Below are 18,511 nucleotides of genomic sequence, written 5' to 3'. Positions count from 1 at the left end.
GGCCTGTTACTTTTGCATACAGGAATAACATAACTTTACCTATACTCAATACAACAAATTCTCCAGTAAATACATATTATGGTATGGACAAAATGTCAGAGGCATTTCTGAAAATTTGCTGATCACAAAAGAAAGCTATATCCCTCTACTTGACATCAATTACTTTAGAACATGTTGACAATAGTGTTCAGTTATTGTGGTCACAAAAACTGCAGAACCGACACAAAGGAAAAGATAAGAGACTTTCAATAAATACAACTTTATTAATCCACAAAGGCAATTCCAGATAGTGCTCGTACTAGTTATAGAGAAGATATATATGATACATGCATATACATGTAATAATTCCTCTCTCTCACACACACATTCCCAACAAACAGAAGATACAGTTGGTGACCTAAGGTCAACTCAGGCTATAATACAAATACAACACAAAACATCTTTAAATTAATAATCCCTTCCAGGAAATTATCATGCGAATGTATCAGATATTACATTACATCTTTTAAAAAAAGGGGGGATGGGTGACAGCAACCTTCACTTAAAAGCGTGTCATAGCCATGATTTGGTTGTATTTGTGAATTGCAGCCAGAATAAAGGCGTGCAGATATCTTGTGGTTCTGGCTCGGGGAACTCTTAACCTAATACTTCTGTGCATGTGTCTGTTGTCAAATTCTTTTCGATGTTTTTGCCATTGCTCTCTTAGGTCAAAAAAAGGTTCAGTTAAATTGTGATGAACAACATTCATTTAAATCCCCAACTGATTATTACACATGTAAAATATTTTAGTCTGTTGGGATTTCAAACTGAACATCCAGTTTTTGAACAACTGGCACAACCACACATTCAGTGGGAGGGACTGTAGTAATGCTATCAATATTTTGATTGATAGACATGATGGCCTCAACATTAAGCCCACAGACATCAAGCCAATCACTCTTTGCCTCACAATTTCTTAAGGGAAACCCATGGTTATCCTCAGTTTCTTGTGCTCTTGGTTCTGATGTTATTTTGACACTTTTAGTGTTTTGTGACATCCCGTCAAATGGTGTGTTTTCAGATCTGGTTTCTCCCATTACTGTAGTCTTGTGACTGTGTGGTGTAATATCAGATGCAGGGATTTTTGTTCTGTCTGCTTCAACTGAGTGAGATCTTGCCACACTTCTTGTGGGGGTTCTGAGCTTTTCCTTCCCACTTTTGATTTCTTTTAATGATGGCACTTTTCTTTGACTAGTTTTTCTCACAGAGATTTGAGGCTCTGTCTCCAGGCCCTTCACTGCAGTATTTCTCCTGTTCATTTGTTCAGACATTTTGTGTGAGATATCTGTCTGGCCATCAGTTCTCTTGGTCACTCTTTGACATGTGCCAGCACAGTCTTCTTCTAGTGGCTGAGGAAGAGAAGGAAACAGGGAAGGGTCTATGTCATGCAGGACCTGGGCACTAGTGACAATGGTTTTCTGCAAAACTCTGACTGACTTTCTTGCAATCAAACTCTGAAATGAGTGAGAAATTTGAGACACTGACACGATATTATGTTTCGATTAGTTCAATCTCTTCCATCAGTGAATCATTCAGTTAGCTGTATGCTGTTAGCACCATGCGCTGCCTTTTGTTCTAAAGTACAGCGTACAAATAAACTTGATATGGCTTATACTTACTGACAAACATGACATGGCATGTGCTTACTGGTGCATCTACCAAAATAACTGGTAGCTGCCATATTCAAAATGTTAAATTTAAAAAAAAATGTATATTCTATACCATATGTATATCTGAAAAACTGGAAACTTAATGGTTAAAGAACAATATTACACAAGAAAAGAATTTAATTTTCATAGGTCTGAAATTGTGCACATACTTTACCATTTTAAAAAATTTATCATCAGATAAAAAGGCTCAGTGCCCAACCTGTTTTGCGCTGGAAGTTGATGTATTAACTGGTACAAAGCATGACTCTGAAACCAATAATTTTTGTCCATCAATTTTACTTTTATTAAACAAAGTAATTTTTTTCAAAGTGGACACCAACTCTTTGGATGACTGCTAAATATATATAATATATCATGCTTTCTTTACAGCACTTTGACCTGCATGGCTATCAATAATTTGAGAACTTGTCAGGAGTGCAGTTGAGAACGATGCAAACATTGCACAGGGGAGCTCAGTCTTGTAAAGATAAAAGACACAGACGATTTTGGCGGACATTTTAGTTGCGGAAAGTGGAATCTTCCTTTTCTGTTACTTATTTTATATTTATACTATTTCTATGTATGCTTTTTAACACTGTTCATGTTTTAATGTGTGGCGAAATCAGTGAATAGATAAAATGTAGTTTGCCATGTTAATTTCTTCTTTTTGTTCCTATTAACCCCCAGTGGAACAAAGGGCCGCAACTACACCCCACTATCGGATCTGGTTCTGGGCGTCCCTTTCCAGTTGGGACCATATAGGTGCCAAAAGGTGTTCCTTCAGCTGACTGCCTTTGGCGAGTAAGATTCAGGGCTGAAGGATACTCCTTCTGGTGCATACACAACGCAAGGGGGAGTAAACCCTTGTTTCTTGAAGAATTCCTCTGCGTGTAATACCACTGCAATGAGTTAGTGCAATAACCTATGGACCGAGTTCTGGGGACGAAAAACTTGTAACTCTATATGCTTGGAAAGTGAAGTGACTCTGGTCCATAAGGCCTAGAACCTAAGACTTGAGAGGTGTGAATCGTAGTGGAGATATTTGTATTTTGAAAGTTATCTGTTCACTTCCAGGGAAGATTTATCATTATCTATGTTAAAGGGGAGCAATAGCATGTTCTGTTCTGATCATTGAAACTAAAAGAAGTATTAAGCCAGTATTAGACCAAGACTCTTTTCAATGCAATTATGGGAAGCTCACTGGCAGATATTTGTTGTATGTGGAATGAAAAAATCCACATATGCCAGTGCCTATAAGTCTTTGTGTCTTGACTCAGTGTACTGAGCCCTGACTTATAGGGAAATTAAGCACAAATAGAAAATGGCATTTTTGTCACTGACATGTTTCTTAGGTGTATAATGTGCTTACTGGCATGTTACTAATAAGTATCACCAAGGACATATTTCTTCCATGTATAAAATACTTACTGTGCAAAAGATCTTGTTGAAGATCTGAAGAAAGACTTGCCCACCCCGGACACTGCATAATGTGATGAATATATCGGTGGATGTACCACTCACATCTGTCTATCAGTTTCTGCAGCAATCTCTTTGCCTCCTTATAGAAAAATATAAGTTTTGATTTCAACCTGAGCCTGGTTTCATTATTTTGTATGAATCCATCACCATATCACTATCTGCTCTGTATTTGATATTTTTTTGACATTTTATGTTTTTATGTAAATTTCCAACAATAACCTGTAGTGTCTCATGGACCTAAAATTTAGGATTCAGTGAATCTGGTCTGTTGTCTGACAAAAGTAATTGCTTCTTGTGGCATTTGTAGAAAGATCATACAGTGGGCCATGTAATAATAATAATTATGGGCAATAGTGAGGATGAAGTACACATGTACAAAGGACAGAGAAGACACACAGGTAACAGTAACGATGAACAGTGAACTAACAATAATCAACAAAAAGCAATCAGATGTGTGGCAGAGTTCTGTATATGTTGAAATTTGAGAAGGAGGTGTGTAGGGCAGGTTAGGAGCAAGGAAGCACAGTAATCAAGCCTTTACAGCATGAAAACAAGACTGATGACAAACAGAATGCTGCTGAATGCAGGATGAAAGTGATCTTGTGTATAGAATAAACAGACTGGGTCAAGAACAGAGCCTTAGTAAACACCTCAAGAAAGTTGAGCAAGATGTGACAAATAACTATCAATAAACACACTCTTATCAGACAGGAAAGAAACCATGCTAGTGCCAAGCTAGGGATGCCATAGAGAGTGAGGAGTCTTTGAAGAAACATTGAATGATCAACTGTACTGAAGACAGAAACATCACCCCTGCTGAGGGAAGACAGAATGTCAGATGTCACTTTGATGAGAGCAGTCTCAATTCTCTGAAAACGATATTTTGATTGGGTAGTTGGGGTGAGATGCTGAACATCTAAACAATTCTAGAGTAGTGTCAAAAAAACTTTCTCAAGTAAAGTTTAGAGAGTACTTTGGAGACTGAGAGGTAGCTGTGTAACACATTGACATCAATGTTTCTTGACAAGTGGCTTCCCCAAACCATTATTAACCAAAGGTGGAAAAATGCCTTTTGAGAAACTGACATTAACAATATTTGAGGGAAGGAGGTAAAATGTTGACATTCAAGAAAAAGGTGGGTGGGGACTGGATCAAACTGACAAGTTGTTGGTAATGACAGTAGTTTGCATGAATATATGACATTTGTTGTCTAGAATTTTCTCAACATTTTTATGTGCATGCTCAACAAAAGTTACTTTTAACAGACTGTATTCAAAGGTTATGTTCAATTCCATTGTAAAGTTATGTTTATGTTTTTCAGAACGTCCTTGTCCCCCATGATCAGTTTTAATCTGAGTTAGTCATATCATATTGCAGATCTCAAGATATACAGAATCTTAACTCACATCACCTCCAAGTGCAGCTAAGTCAGTTTTCTCCTCTTGAGCTTCAGTGCTCTTTAAGAGAGTTCTGAGAGTGATGTATACATCACAAGATGCCTCCACTGGCATCAAAGTGACAGCCATGCCAAAGCTCTCCTCCAGCATGTCCACACACCATGCACCTCCCTACAATAACTCAGTCTTGACAAAGAGCTCATCAAGCCCTAAACAGTTTATATTACTTTGTTAATTTATTCATCAGCAACTTAATTATATCATAACATTTCAGATTATATGATAATTCATGAAGGTGGTCATGCTTCTGACAAGGTGAGGTGATAAAGAATGACAATGACTTCAGCTGGACTGGTATTTCTTGAACACATACCTTGTTCCTAAGAGAAATCTGGTCTGAGTGGTATTTCTGACAATCACAAACACATACCTTGCTCCAGGAGAGAAATCTGGAGGAATGTACAATAGCTGGGAAGTTTGCAGCAGAAAAACGTATGGCTGCATCCAGTATCCTGGCCGCCTTTAATTGCAGATGCTCTGCTCGCCGACTTTGCTGAAGACAGCAAGTCAGATCATGGGCATCTAGTATGATCTGGATAATGTTGTCTACACACTGAAATATCAAAACCAGACTTTGCTTAATACATCATCAGGGCATCTGGTACGACTAGGGCAAGACTTTCTAACCACTTAAATATTACACACAGTATAGAAGAATTCCTAACTATATCTAACCCCTATTGCTTGTTTTTAATTTATAGATTTTTCATGTAAACGCTTCAATAGTTTTCGTTTTAAAAAAGTTTCTCAAGAAAATATCCCGCTTTTAGTAAATTTTTGCGACCAAGTGAAGGCTGATAAATATCTCTTTATATCCTGATTGCACGGGAAGTGTGTGTGTGTGTGGGGGGGGAATTACAGTTTTACGCAGAGCCAGCAACTAAGGCTATATCATGGCAAGGCAGCAAGCTCTGTAACCAGATGCCGCATGCAGAGAAAGATCTGCGTGCCCGATATAAGAGCTGAGCCCAGGACAGCCAACCCTCACTTTATTGGTGACAGGCGCAAAATGTTGTGCCACTGGACCGCCCCTGATTGCATGGGAAAGTATTTGACAATATAAAACATTTTTAAGTGTCACCAGTTCTTGTATTATTGCAGTTGTCATATCATGTGGTCACTGTACTTTTCTGTCAGACATACAGACAAATGTAATTAAAAAAAATAATGAAAGATGGATGGACAGACATGCAAGCAGGTAGGCACACAAAGCTATAAGTTTAACACAAGGTATACAAAGTTCTGTAACACAAGAATACTTAAAAAAAAAATTAGTTGCTTTTATTTCAGTTGCATATTTGAACTTTTTTGTTGGTTTTGTTTCTCTGCTGAATACTGAACCTCACTGTTCTTTCATTTATTATAAAAATAAAATTTTTTAAATAGTTGTTAGGAAGGAAGGAAGGAAGGAGACTTATAACGCGCAAAATCCGAATCCTAGGGAAACGCTCAATGCGCCGAAATGATACAGAAAAGTACACCAATAAAACATTAGCAGCTGCAGAAAACCAAAAGAGAAGTTAAACGATCAGACGGCTAAAAAAGGACCACAGTTGTGAGCGAACGATCTGCTGCTGCAAAGCGCATGACCACTACTCACAACACAGGTCCACAAATCAGAAAAAGGAAAAAAAAAAAAAAAAAGAGGTGTTTGCATGGGCAAAAATAAAGGGTTAGATCATCAGGTGCTTGGCCCTGCAGTACAGTCCACAGTCCTCTTGACGAGTGCTGAGCTACATGCACTGTGGTCGTTACATAGGGTAAGGTCAGCCTATACAAAGTTTTGTTACATACCATCTGTTCAATGATCAGTTTGGTGCATTCGTCCACAAATAAAGCAGGCAAAGTGGCAAAGGATGGCACCTCAAAAACACGGCGGAAATGTTTAGCTGTCCATTTCAAGCACTGATTAAAGAGCTTGCTGAGGTTATACTGATATGCTATGGGCAAGACATCAGACACAGCTTGAGCACACCGCTGGCAAGGCTAGAGATGAAACAAGACAATAAACCACAATATTATAAAAGAATAATAAAATACATATAAAGATGATAGAAGAATGCATATGATCATTCACTGAGTTTTGCCATTTAATACTAGAACTTGGTACAGCGACAAATAAAAGAGATGAGCACACAAAACTTACTTGGCCCTCTTTGCACATAAGGCATCCACTAGAGACCTCTTTTTTTTTTCTTTCAGCAGCAAAGTCCAGCCATGCTGTTCCAGGAAAGTTTCTGATCCTGTTCTGTTACTTTCAAGCCCTATTTTTGATCTAATTATTGATCTTTTCCTGGGCATCTTTGTGGTGGCTGGATAATATAACAATGTCATTAGCATAATCTAAGTCTTCCATTACAGATGTAAGTGTCCAATTTTCTTATCTTCTGTTGTTTGTTTCATGAGGCAATCAATGACCAGTTTAAATAAACACGTCTTGTTACCTGGTCTGCCTCTCCACTATCACCATTTGATAGGCTGTCTCTAGTTTCAGTTTTCATAACTGCATGTATCTTTTGACGGGAATGAGCTGTTAGTCAACTGCCCAGTGATGTAGTGATGTAAGTGATTTTGACGCACATTTGAGGTTTTGTACAAGTCATTATCCTGATTTCAAACACGAAGAAGATTTAATTCTGTGATAAGCAGAACATCTCCCTATTTCCACAAGAAATGTCCTTCAGACAGAATGTTGATCAGCTATTTTACTTGAAATGGTTTGTACAATCATTATTCTCTGCATGATCTATATATTTTTAAATTTCCTGAATGGATACTTGTTTGTTGTAGATGTTTATAGATGACATGACATACTATTACCATTCAGCTCAGCACCATGAAATTAATAATGTGACATCACACATAGCAGCAAGGAGCAAGCGACTTCAGCTGTCAGTTTGAAGATGTTGCTATGTATACAAGATTAGAAATTGTTACATCAGTGCTACATGGGCCTAGACTATTACAGAATGTTTAAGCTACATCTAGTTCCTTTGGAAACCTTCTACTTATCTGTGTGTGCAGTATAGAAGCACATCTTCTGTAACAGTATGGGTCGTATTAGTAATACAGGAGTGTCATTTTGATGTTTTGCATATATCCAAATAATCATAACTTAAAAATGCTAATCAAATTAAAACATAAAATAGTAGCACAACTATAATGTTAACTGCCAATTTAAAGATAATTTTCAAAATATCATATGGGTACCTTGTGGAAAAAATGACAAAGATTTTGTGACATTTGAAAAGCAAGCAGTTCCTTGAGTCCCTCCATACCAAACATGTCTGACATCTGTATGACAGATACCAAGTCACTGGCTGGTACCTCCACCATGGCTCCATACAGGTATAACAGAAGATAATGTACAGAACTTGCTCTCACTCTGTAAAAATAGCAAGCCTCTGGTTTTACATGTATTGTGGCCCCATACAAAGACAGCAGCAGATAATGTACAGCACTGGCTTTCACTCTGTAAATGACATGCAGCTGGCTTTTAAGTTTGCTCTGTAAATGACAAGCCATTGACTTTTAGTTTTACTCTAAAAAATGACAAGGCCACTTGCTTTCCATTTATGCATATTTATAAATATCTAGCCACTGGTTTTTACTTTAAAAAAAAAGCCAATGTTTACTGTCATCTGTTAAACACCTGAGAAACGTCACTATATGTTTGCAAGGCCTCTAGTTTCTCTTAGTTCATAACTCAATGTTCCATAACTGTGAACGTTATACATTATCTGCTGCTAACGTCATCACTGTATTCTTACCCTTGAAGTTCTACATCCATTTCTTGACCTTCTGACCATGCTCCAGTAAACATGGCATTGAAATATTGGCAGCGAGCGGCAAGAATGCATCTGGTCAAGGAAAACAGGAAGCATCTGTTTTTTGCTTCAAGAGATCTAACCTTCAACAATTATCTATACAGGTACAACCAAAAGTGGTCATAAAATACATGAGGCTTCTACTAGGGGTATAAAGAGCATGACTAAGAAAATCAATGTTAATGGCACTGCCTTAAAGTAATTTAACATTATATGACATAACATCTGATGATCAAAAAATATTTTGATCTGGGTAAACCAGCATTATTATACCTGCTCTAAATTTTTTTCTCATTTAACTGATTGATATCACATACAGATTATGAGATAATTACACAAGCACTTTTGAGATGTTTTAGGAACCAGGCATTCAAATGTTATTCATACGCTATTTCTTACACACAAAGTTTTCTGCCCCCTTTCATTTATTGTCAATATGTAATTTTCTCCCCCTACTGACCTTTCCAAACAGATGCATTCAAAACAGTAGTGTGGTTTAAAAATCCTACATTAATTAACTCTGGGGATGACATTTTTTTCCACAACTTCGACAGCTCAATTAACCACAGATGTATATCTCTGGATTGCTGGCTGTCTGCCAAGACCAATTCGTAGCCTCTCACAAAGTTGTAGACTGTCAGATCTCAAAAACCCTTTCACAGTTTAATATTTGGAAAAAGGATAAAATTCTTAAAGTCAACAACAGAATAGCAATAAATTTGTTACTTGAGTACTTTTAATTTTTTTTATTTTTGCAAAAGTCCTTGACTTCCACTTCCCACAACTTACAGCCAATAAACTGAAACACAACAGACCGTAAAACATGAGCTTTTGTACCTTTGTCAACATGAAAACTCACATCATCTGCTCTTCTTTTTTTATGTTGATAGTTAAACTGGAAGCAAAGTTGTGCTTTGGATTTGTTCTAGACATTAATGTGGAAAATTCATCTGCAAGCAATCCATAGAGATACATTTGTGATTAAGCTTTTAAAGCTTCTTGTTGAAGGTACATCTGTGCAAGTTTGCTCAAAAATCTAGTCCAAATTCTGGCATAGTTCTACCTAAACAGATGTGACAATGCAGCTAAAACATACTTATGTGCTGGATATCTCTCTCCTTCAACTTGCAGACAACAGTCAGGGTCTACTCTCTGAAGATATCCCCATAGTAAGTCGGCACCAAGTCGGCTCACAGGTCTATAAAAAAGCAGAGTGGGTTCTTCAGATACGGTCTTGTCATGTACATATTTCACTCTCCTATCATCTTTCATTGACTCTTCATGCACAACTTGATTATCAAATCCATGGGCCAAATCCTTATCATTAGAAGTCTGCACATACAAGGAATCCCCTTCACCAGACTGCAGAAGAGGTGAGGCAGGGTCATCAATAATGGGCAAAATCTGCAGCGCACTAACTGCTTGACTTTCAGTGTGTACAATATGACTTTCTGGCACAGTTAATATATTCTGTGATAGAACTTCCTCTATAGTCCATCTTTTGTTCATTGACAGTGACTCGCCAATATCCTGAAAGTCTGCTGACTTTGGTACACTTGTCCTGGTCTCATGGCTACTGTCAAGGTCATTCAGTTCCCCCTTGTTTACTTCCTTCTGATGGTTGTGTGAGATATGAAGAGCTTGATCATTGCATTCCTTTTCATTCATTCTACTTTGGTCTATTTTCAGATGACTAAAAATGAAATCAGCATCCACTTCCTCATAGGTATACAACATCCTGGAACAAGTCATGCATAAAAACTTGAGAAATTGTTTTCAATATTCAAAAGTGCTATATATCATTGGAGTTATTACAACGGTTAGCCAATAACTATCCTCAATACAGTTATAAACTTTTTCTTCACTAAAAATGGAAAACTTATAAAAAAGAAGGCAATGAGGAAGAGGAAATAGGAAATGATCTCAATAGTATCTCTATCACCTCACTCCTCATTCACTAAAACCCTTTCACCAAAAAGGATGTAGATAATATAATAAAGTGCACCATTCTCATTACATTTGTTGTGTTTTGTCATGTAAAAGCATGTGTCTTGATGGTAAAACAGAGCAAAACCACTTATTATCAGTCAGTTCTCCCTTGACCAGTACCTGTTCTTGGAAGGGGACACATGGATAGAGGTGGCAGGTGACAGGGTCCGCCACTCTTGCCTATTTTGGGCAATAGCGAGTAGATCTTGTACAGGACGACCAGTCCAGTCTTTGACGTTAGTAAGTCAGTTCTTCCTCTGACCACCGCGGTGTCATCTACTCTCCAAGGCGCTCGTTCTTGAAAGCCTGGATTCTCTTTTCTGTCTCTATGGGCAGAGTCCACGTGTTATATCCATAGAGCAGGATCGGCACTTCCAGGGATTTGTACAGCTTGTACTTGGTAGTGAACATTATGTTATGGGTATGCCAGATCTAGCCATTGCAGCTGCTGCGGCTGCGATTCTGATGCAGACATCTGGCATGGAGCTGCTGTCCTTGGAGAAGGTGGCTCTCAAGTACCTAGAGCTGCTTACCTCTTGGAGCTGTACCCCATTCATATAGATCTCTGTTTTGCTTCTGCCATTGACCATAACTTTGCTCTTTTCAGTTCTGGTCTCCATTTCATATGCATTTGAACTGTCTGTCAGTCTTCTGGAGAGATCATGCAGTTCTTTGTAGGTGCTTGCTAACAGATCCATGATGTCTAAAAAGCATAAGTTCCACCAATGGAAATGAAGGTATGATGGTCATAGAGAGCTTTAAGCATGATGTTCTCCAAGAAGATATTAAACAGCACCAGTGATAGGGTACATCCTATCCTACTGTGGTTTGAAAGTAAGTCCTATCTGGTTGTTCAGCAGCACTGTACTCGTTGAGCTATTGTCCAGCGCTTTGATGACCTGAATGAGGCCTTCTTTGATGCTTAATTTTCGAATCACATGCCACAATCTCTTGTGCCACACTCTGTCAAATGCCTTTTTAAAGTCAATGAAGTTGTGGTAAAGGTTCCGCTGATGCTGAAGATGCTTCTCTATAAGGATGCAACAGTTGAAGCTCTGCTCATCTGTGCTTCTACGTGGTCTTAATCCAGCCTGATCTGCTAGCAGCTTCTCTGCGGTGTTGATGATGCAGTTCTGTATGACTTTCAACATGACTTTGATTGGGTGGCTTATGGTTCTGTAGTTCTAGCACTATTTGCTGTTTCCTTTTTTTAGGAGGGGTATGATTAGTGACTGCAACCATTCCTTACATTCCCAGACTCTTTGGCAGAGGACAGTCGGGGTCTTTGGAGTTTCTTCCTCACCCTGCTTGAGCAGCTCAGCTGGCACACTATCAACACCTGGTGACTTTCCTCCCTTCAAACTATGTACAGCTCTTTTGACCTCCTCCTGTAGGACTAGTAGTTCTGCAGGTTCACTGTCTCTAGTCTCATTGTTTTCGATGTTGGAGTTAGTCTTCAGCTGGAAGTTGTACAGGTGTTTGCAGTACAGTCCATCAGTTGAATCCAGCATTGCTTTCTGTGAGAAGGTGGCCACTGCTGTCTTTGATGACTGAGGTCTGTCTTAGTGAGGGTCCTCAGGAGTTGATAGGCCTTTTTTGCTGTCACCTCATGCCATTCCATCATCTATGTCCTGGTATTGGCTCTCAGTCCAATTCTCCCTAGCTGTCTTCATCCCTTTCTTGATAGCACAGTTCCCTTCTTTGTACCTGGTAGCTGCTTCAGGGTTGCTTTTCTTTTCTCTTTTTTAGACCCTCCATAGGTCACAGAGATGGTTACTTGTCATGTCTTGTAAGGAAATGTAAAAAGCTAAAGAGGTCTAGAGATCAAAGCGGTAGTGAATGGGGTTCACTCTCTAGGATACAGCACAAAGAAAGTGGAGCCCAAACCTCTCCTGCCATTTTCAAATCAGGTACCCATTCCCACAAAGCAGCTGTTGGGATGGATAAAGAGCCTTCCAACCACTTGTCCAAACATACCTTTAATCAGCAATGTGCTCCAAAGCTGATTGCACTAACTACTAGCCCATGCTGCCTCCCAAACATAGCCACAAATAACACATCTCAGCAACACCACAAACTTGCACTTGAAATATACTGCTAACTCTGACCACAAGGTCCAGTGACTACCTGCCACTAGCTTACATTTCTAGTGGACTGCTAACACAGCACACGGCCCAGCAACTTCCTTTGTACTAGACTGCTAGCTTAGATCACAGAATCTGGTCACCTCCTAGAACTGGCATGAGATAATAAGTATGTCTGTTAGTGCATGCTCTATGGCTGATCTGTGTGACACTGATGTACAGTGTCAAAAGTAAAATCTTCTTTTCAACAAATTTTTTTTTTAGAAATACATATTCCCATTTGATAAGTTTCCTATTGTGCATATGTACATGACAAATGAATGTGATACTACTTTCGAGTTTCTTCAGATATGGCACATTCTCTTATGTCACATTCTCACATATGTCTCTTGGGGCACATTCCTGCCGAGTTTCTCATTTCTTAGACTTTACTAAAGCAGCTTACATGACAAATGCAGAAATGCTTTTAATATGCTTTCCAGATCTCAGAATGGTTGTTTCAGGACTGGTATCTGACATGGCATGTAAACTCATTTTTATAAGTACATCAATGACTCCATCAAATCAGAAAAACTACGATAATCCTGCCAAACGTACTCAACAAGATCTCGAAGCTCGTCTTGAGTTTGAGGGTTCACTGGTATAACTGGTTGACTTCTGTCAGATGTATGGATCAAACTCTCGGGAATTAATCCTCTTGTTCTGAAGAGCACAGAAAAATAAGCATATAAGCTAATACAAATTAACTTGTATGAGAAATGACTTTTAACAAAACTAACTCATGACCTTCAAGAATGGTAAAATTGTACCACGCTGCACCTACAACACACAAACACAAAGACAAATTTAACAGGAAAGAAACAACCAGTGTTTGAATAATAAACTATGATCATTTATGTTTAAAAGCCTTACCTTCAATCTAAGCTAAGTGCACAGTGGACCATACATGCTTGTGATTTGTAAACATAGATCTTCAAGAAATTTAATTTACTCACCTACATTTTAACATTATTTTGTGTCCTCCTGTCATGTAAGTCCCTCCAAGAAACTGAAGGTCTGTGTGCACATCTTCAGTTTTCATTCTGTGGAAATCACAAATGTCAGCTATATTAGTGGATGTGTTTTCAGCTGTATGCATATAAGCCATTGTCAAAATATGCAATTAGAATATCTGAGATGATGATTAAATGAAATACCATAAGTTTCTCAAAAGAAAACATTTTATTAAGTCATCTTAAAACCTTACAGTCTTGTTGTACATACAGAAAATATATCTTTTCTATATGACCCCAATGGTTAATAAACTGCTAAGAGACACCACAATGTATTTTCAACTTTTCCACAATTTCTAAATATGTAGTCAAACTGACACATCCAATTTATTAATATACACAAATCTATCTCTCTATATATTGCTCTTCGTGCATCAGGTTGCACATAAGGCCTCAACCAGAGTCCGCTACCGATGTCGATCAGCTGAAACCCGCCCCAGGTGACCCCATGTCCAGCCCTTTCCTTTCATCTCTTTTCTTTCATGACTTGTTCTTCTCCAAGATTCCTTTGGGTGGCCTCATTTTCTTCGGCTGTCTGGAGTCCATCATAGAGCGACTCTGGAGAGGTCTGCTGTCTGCTGGCGGAGCTCATGTCCAATCCATCGCCAACGCCTTCGTTGAGCCTGCGTGGTGATGGACTCGGTTTCAGTTCTTCGGTGGAGTTCTTAGTTGGTGATGGTGTTTGGCCAAAAGATGTTAAGTATGCACCTGAGACATCTGTTTTGGAAGACGTCAAGCTTGTTACTGATGGTTTTGGTCATCTTCCATGATCCTGATCCGTAAAGGAGGGTGCTGATCACAATTGACTTGAAGATTCTCAGCTTGATCTTCTGACTGATGTGTTTTGCCTTCCATGTGCTCCTGAGTGAGGCGAAGGCCTGGCTGGCGTTCACCAGTTGGGCTTGAATCTCCACCTCCGCATCCCCGGTATTTGCCATATCGGACCCAAGATAGGTGAAACTGTCAACTTCCTCAATCTCTTCTCCATTTGGTTTGATGCTGTCTTGGACTCTGGCGTTCACTCTCATACTTTTAATATACACAAATAGATCGAGGTTATTTATCGATCAGATTCAAAGAGATACTATTTTTTGTGCATTGTGTAAGTCTTACGCAAAAAAATGTTGTTTTTTTTTTTTTTTAATATGGAGAATAACTTCCCCGAATATGTTGAATAATTTGCATATTTTGGAAAAAAGTCATATAATTCTTACAAGTGTTTAAAAAAGTCAAACCAGTTTTTTTAAGTGAAAATGTTACCTCATTATGTCAGTTCTAAGTTTGTGAGCAAGACTAGATTTAAGCTGTAATTCATTTTTTGAGGCTTTGGAGTCAAAAGATGTCTTAGATGAAACAGACAATGTTGTATAGTGTCCTTTAGTCGATTTTGCCATAATGCTAGAAAAGAAAGAAAAAAAACACAGAATGAACAAAATTATCGTCCAGCAGTCTAAGCAAATGACAAGTATGATGATGCTGACGATGCCTGGTAGCAAAATGGTTGAGAATAAATATGACAAACACTGAAAAACATAATGAAATTTTATTGACTGTAACTGTGCATTCATGTGCGTCTGTATATGCCCGTGCACATTGTTGACCAGCGAACAATAAAGCAATTACAGTGGAACCTCGGTTAGCGAACGCCTCGGATAGCGAATTTTTCGGTTAACGAACAAAAATTTCGTGAAAAGTTTGTCTCGGATAGCGAACAAAATTTCGGATAACGAACAGCCACGTGAACCACACGTGACCGACCAGCATGTCATCATTGACGCTCGAGACACAGTTACGATCGGTCGTTCCTTATCTGTGCGCATTCTTCTTATTTAGTGATTGTTGTGCTTTATTTTAGTAAGATAATCCCCAATCATGGCTCCAAAGAAGATTAAGAGCAATTAATGGCAGTGAGGTAATGACAAGGAAGCGGCCAACAATTGAATTGAAAAAGGAAATGATTTCAAAGTATGAAGGTGGCATGCGTCTGTCGGATATGTGATGTCGTATTACCGAAGAGTTTTACAAAAGGCAGAAGGAACAGACACTGGACAAGTTTTTTCATTTAACCTTAAAGCTAAAGAAAAGGGAAGTCTCCCCCGATTTTATAATGTCACGTGTGTTCATGTAGGGGGAATCAGTAATTCCACCCCTTCCTCCCCTCACCTCCATCCACGCCGTCAAAATGTTAAGTTTTCTGATGTTTAAATGCTTTCGTTAATGTTTTTATGTTTATTTAACTCCATTTATATTGCATTATAACTGTTCTCATTAAAACAAATACCTATATAGCCTGTAACTTTCAAATATTAGCGAGTCAACAGGGGCTGGGAACCAATTAAATCTGTTTCCTTTATTTCTTATGGAAAAAATTGTTTCGGATAACGAACATTTCGGATAACGAACAGCTTTCCAGAACGGATTAAGTTCGTTAACCGAGGTTCCACTGTACTTAGTAATTACTTAGTAATTTACTTATATTTAGCATAAAGGGTGGTGGGGGCTGTCATTTAGCCCCAAGACTATATCACCTCACACAGAGTCAATCATCTTATGTTCATAATTATCATCCCACGTAAGGCCACATATCGCCCTGAGTTCATTCAATCACCACTTTACTAAATAAAAATGGCCGCTTGAAAACATGAAAGCAAAACATGCAATGATGCATGAAGTTAAGCGTTATTTTCTCTTTCCACATTTTGAAGATTTTATCATAATTTTATTTGATTTGTAAATTGGCTTTTTTGCATGTGGTCTATTCTGTGCTATTGAGTCTATACACTATTAGTTCCAACAATATATGGCTTTGATCTTAATATTTGACGCTAATACTACTTCATCGATGACTTACCTTTGGGGCCTGGCCGGGCGATTCAGTTTTCGGTGCTGGGACGATACGGACATACATGGGACTAGTTGACTGGGGCTGTGGGGCGATATGGCCTAGGGGCGAAATGTGCGATGACCGTAGTTTATACAAACAGCATATGTGCACATATATCTTTTTGTTCGTGCGACTACGAAACTGTATGTTTGTAATGATGCTGTAATGATGCCGCGATCTCGCACTATAGGGGAGAGAGAGAGGGGAGGAAACCAAAGTACCCAGAGAAAACCCCAGAAGCCAAGTCCTGTGAACATACAGAGAGCATAGATTATGAGGGAGGCTACTCTCCAAATGAAGCCTCAAGAGTGTTTTCTTGTGTATCACGTGATATGTAAATGAGACAGTCTGTTTACAACTGACAGCTTTTCCACCCAAGACTATTTTTCCAAGCGAGGTATGCGTCTTGTTGTAAGGACAGAACCGAACTCTCAGCGAGAGCCAATGGTCTGAGCATACTACAAAATGAAATTTAACAGTTGAGAAACACATGAAACTTTTAGGTTCAAATTATTACAGATTACAAAGAGATGTGGATAGCGGACTATTTTCTTTTGATATCACTGCGCCAGTGGGTGTTTGATCGTCTGCTAAAGAGTAACTACAACTAACTACAAGTCAAATTTAAATAAAAATAACATGAAAAAGCTAAACACATACAACTAAAAATTTATTTTTGGTTATGATAAAAAAATACCAAGAGAATGTCTGCTAAATCATTCAGCAACACTAGAAAACCCAGCTTCTGCATTCCTCGCTTGGAAAAATAGTCTTGGGTGGAAAAGCTGTCTCGCTACAATGGCAGTCGGTCAGCGTTACCACGAACTAATGATTATATATACAATACACGTCCTTGGTGTTACGCGTAGTAATTCGTGGTGGTTTCTATGAACGCCCAACCCCTCTAAAGTTATTGTAGTTGTTTTATCTGGTTCAGACTTAAGAGAAACAATTTTAATTCAAATTTCTTTAGCGAATTTCAATACTGAGCATACGTGTTTTGTCGTAAATTATTCACACAGACGAAAACAACTGAAAATTAGCCTACACGATCATATGTGATTGATTCCTAGCAGGTAAGGTGGTATAGGAACTCCGCTTGGAAACTCTCCGGGGTAACCTGCTGGTCCCAAGCCCTTTTGTAAAGCTATCAAATATATAAGACCAGTTGGAAGGGGGGCATTGGTGTTTTACTGAGGCTATATTACGGCAAGCAGCCAGCCCTGTAAACAGATGCCACGTGCAGAGAAAGGACAGCATGCCCGAGACGACAAATGAACTCAGGGCAGCCAACCTTCACTGTATTGGTGACAGGCGCTAACCGTTGCGCCACCGGACCGCTCGACCAGTTGGAAGAATGAATGGTCATAAAACTATATAGTGGTTATGAGTGTAAATTAATCTGTCTTTGAACCTATTTTACTTGTGTCAGCGTGTCAGTCCGAACGAATTCTAGTGTGCTGTACATGTGTCCTCGTCCTGTGAATGAGGTGAACGAGTCTATCACTTGAACGAGAGATTTGTGACACAGCCGAGCACATACGATCTGTGGAGCTGAACAACGCACCGGAGAAAACACTTTTATTTGGGAAAAAAGCATGGTCTTTTGTGGGTTCCAAGGTCGGCTAAGTGCGGGTGTGTAGTAGATGGGGGGGAGGGGAACAATTAACACAATGTGAGATAGATCATATCATACACCTGATGAACAAGAGCTGGAATTTTAGCAGAAAAATTTCCTTGGGAACTTCTGTCTTCTTCCAAAGAAAAACGGACCAATAGGCGCTAGGGCCGCGGGGTTAGCCCGAGTGAGAAAGCGCTTATCAGTACGGCTACAAAGATCAACCAATCAGCTTTTAATTCACAAAACGTTACTTCAAACACCTGTACAGGGACAGAAGTTTAAGTTTTCAGCCTCAGTGAATGAGTAAACGATGGCAACAACCCCAAAATGACAAAAACCAAGATTTTCTTTCTTGATCAACATGAAAAAAATGTGCACACAAGATTTGTGTGTTAACCATTATCTTATCTGGAAGTAAATCTCTCATTTC

General features: G+C 38.8%; 1 protein-coding gene across 5 annotated transcripts; it reads right to left on the bottom strand.

The window, feature by feature from the left end:
• Nucleotides 1-243: 243 nt before the first annotated feature.
• Nucleotides 244-16,763, bottom strand: LOC112575486. 5 transcript variants are annotated; one of them, XM_025257389.1, is made up of 14 exons: nucleotides 16,428-16,759; nucleotides 14,837-14,974; nucleotides 13,520-13,606; nucleotides 13,122-13,226; nucleotides 9,998-10,189; nucleotides 9,548-9,649; nucleotides 8,395-8,484; nucleotides 7,835-8,009; nucleotides 6,419-6,610; nucleotides 4,995-5,177; nucleotides 4,574-4,735; nucleotides 3,117-3,246; nucleotides 1,909-1,955; nucleotides 244-1,493 (listed from the first exon to the last, which is right to left on the bottom strand). In XM_025257389.1, the coding sequence occupies exons 1-14, from the start codon at nucleotides 16,478-16,480 to the stop codon at nucleotides 786-788; spliced, it is 2,364 nt and encodes a 787-aa protein (XP_025113174.1). In that variant the 5' UTR covers nucleotides 16,481-16,759; the 3' UTR covers nucleotides 244-785. The 5 variants fall into 5 exon arrangements, 4 of the variants coding, with proteins under 4 accessions (XP_025113174.1, XP_025113173.1, XP_025113172.1 ...); XM_025257388.1 differs by having other exon boundaries at nucleotides 244-1,388; nucleotides 9,548-10,189; nucleotides 16,428-16,761; XM_025257387.1 differs by having other exon boundaries at nucleotides 9,548-10,189; nucleotides 16,428-16,760.
• Nucleotides 16,764-18,511: the final 1,748 nt, after the last annotated feature.

This window comes from Pomacea canaliculata, linkage group LG11, assembly GCF_003073045.1.
Source record: "Pomacea canaliculata isolate SZHN2017 linkage group LG11, ASM307304v1, whole genome shotgun sequence".
In the NCBI taxonomy this organism is placed as follows: domain Eukaryota; kingdom Metazoa; phylum Mollusca; class Gastropoda; order Architaenioglossa; family Ampullariidae; genus Pomacea; species Pomacea canaliculata.
The sequence above is the reverse complement of the archived record's forward strand: the minus strand, read 5'-3'. Positions and strand labels throughout refer to the sequence as shown.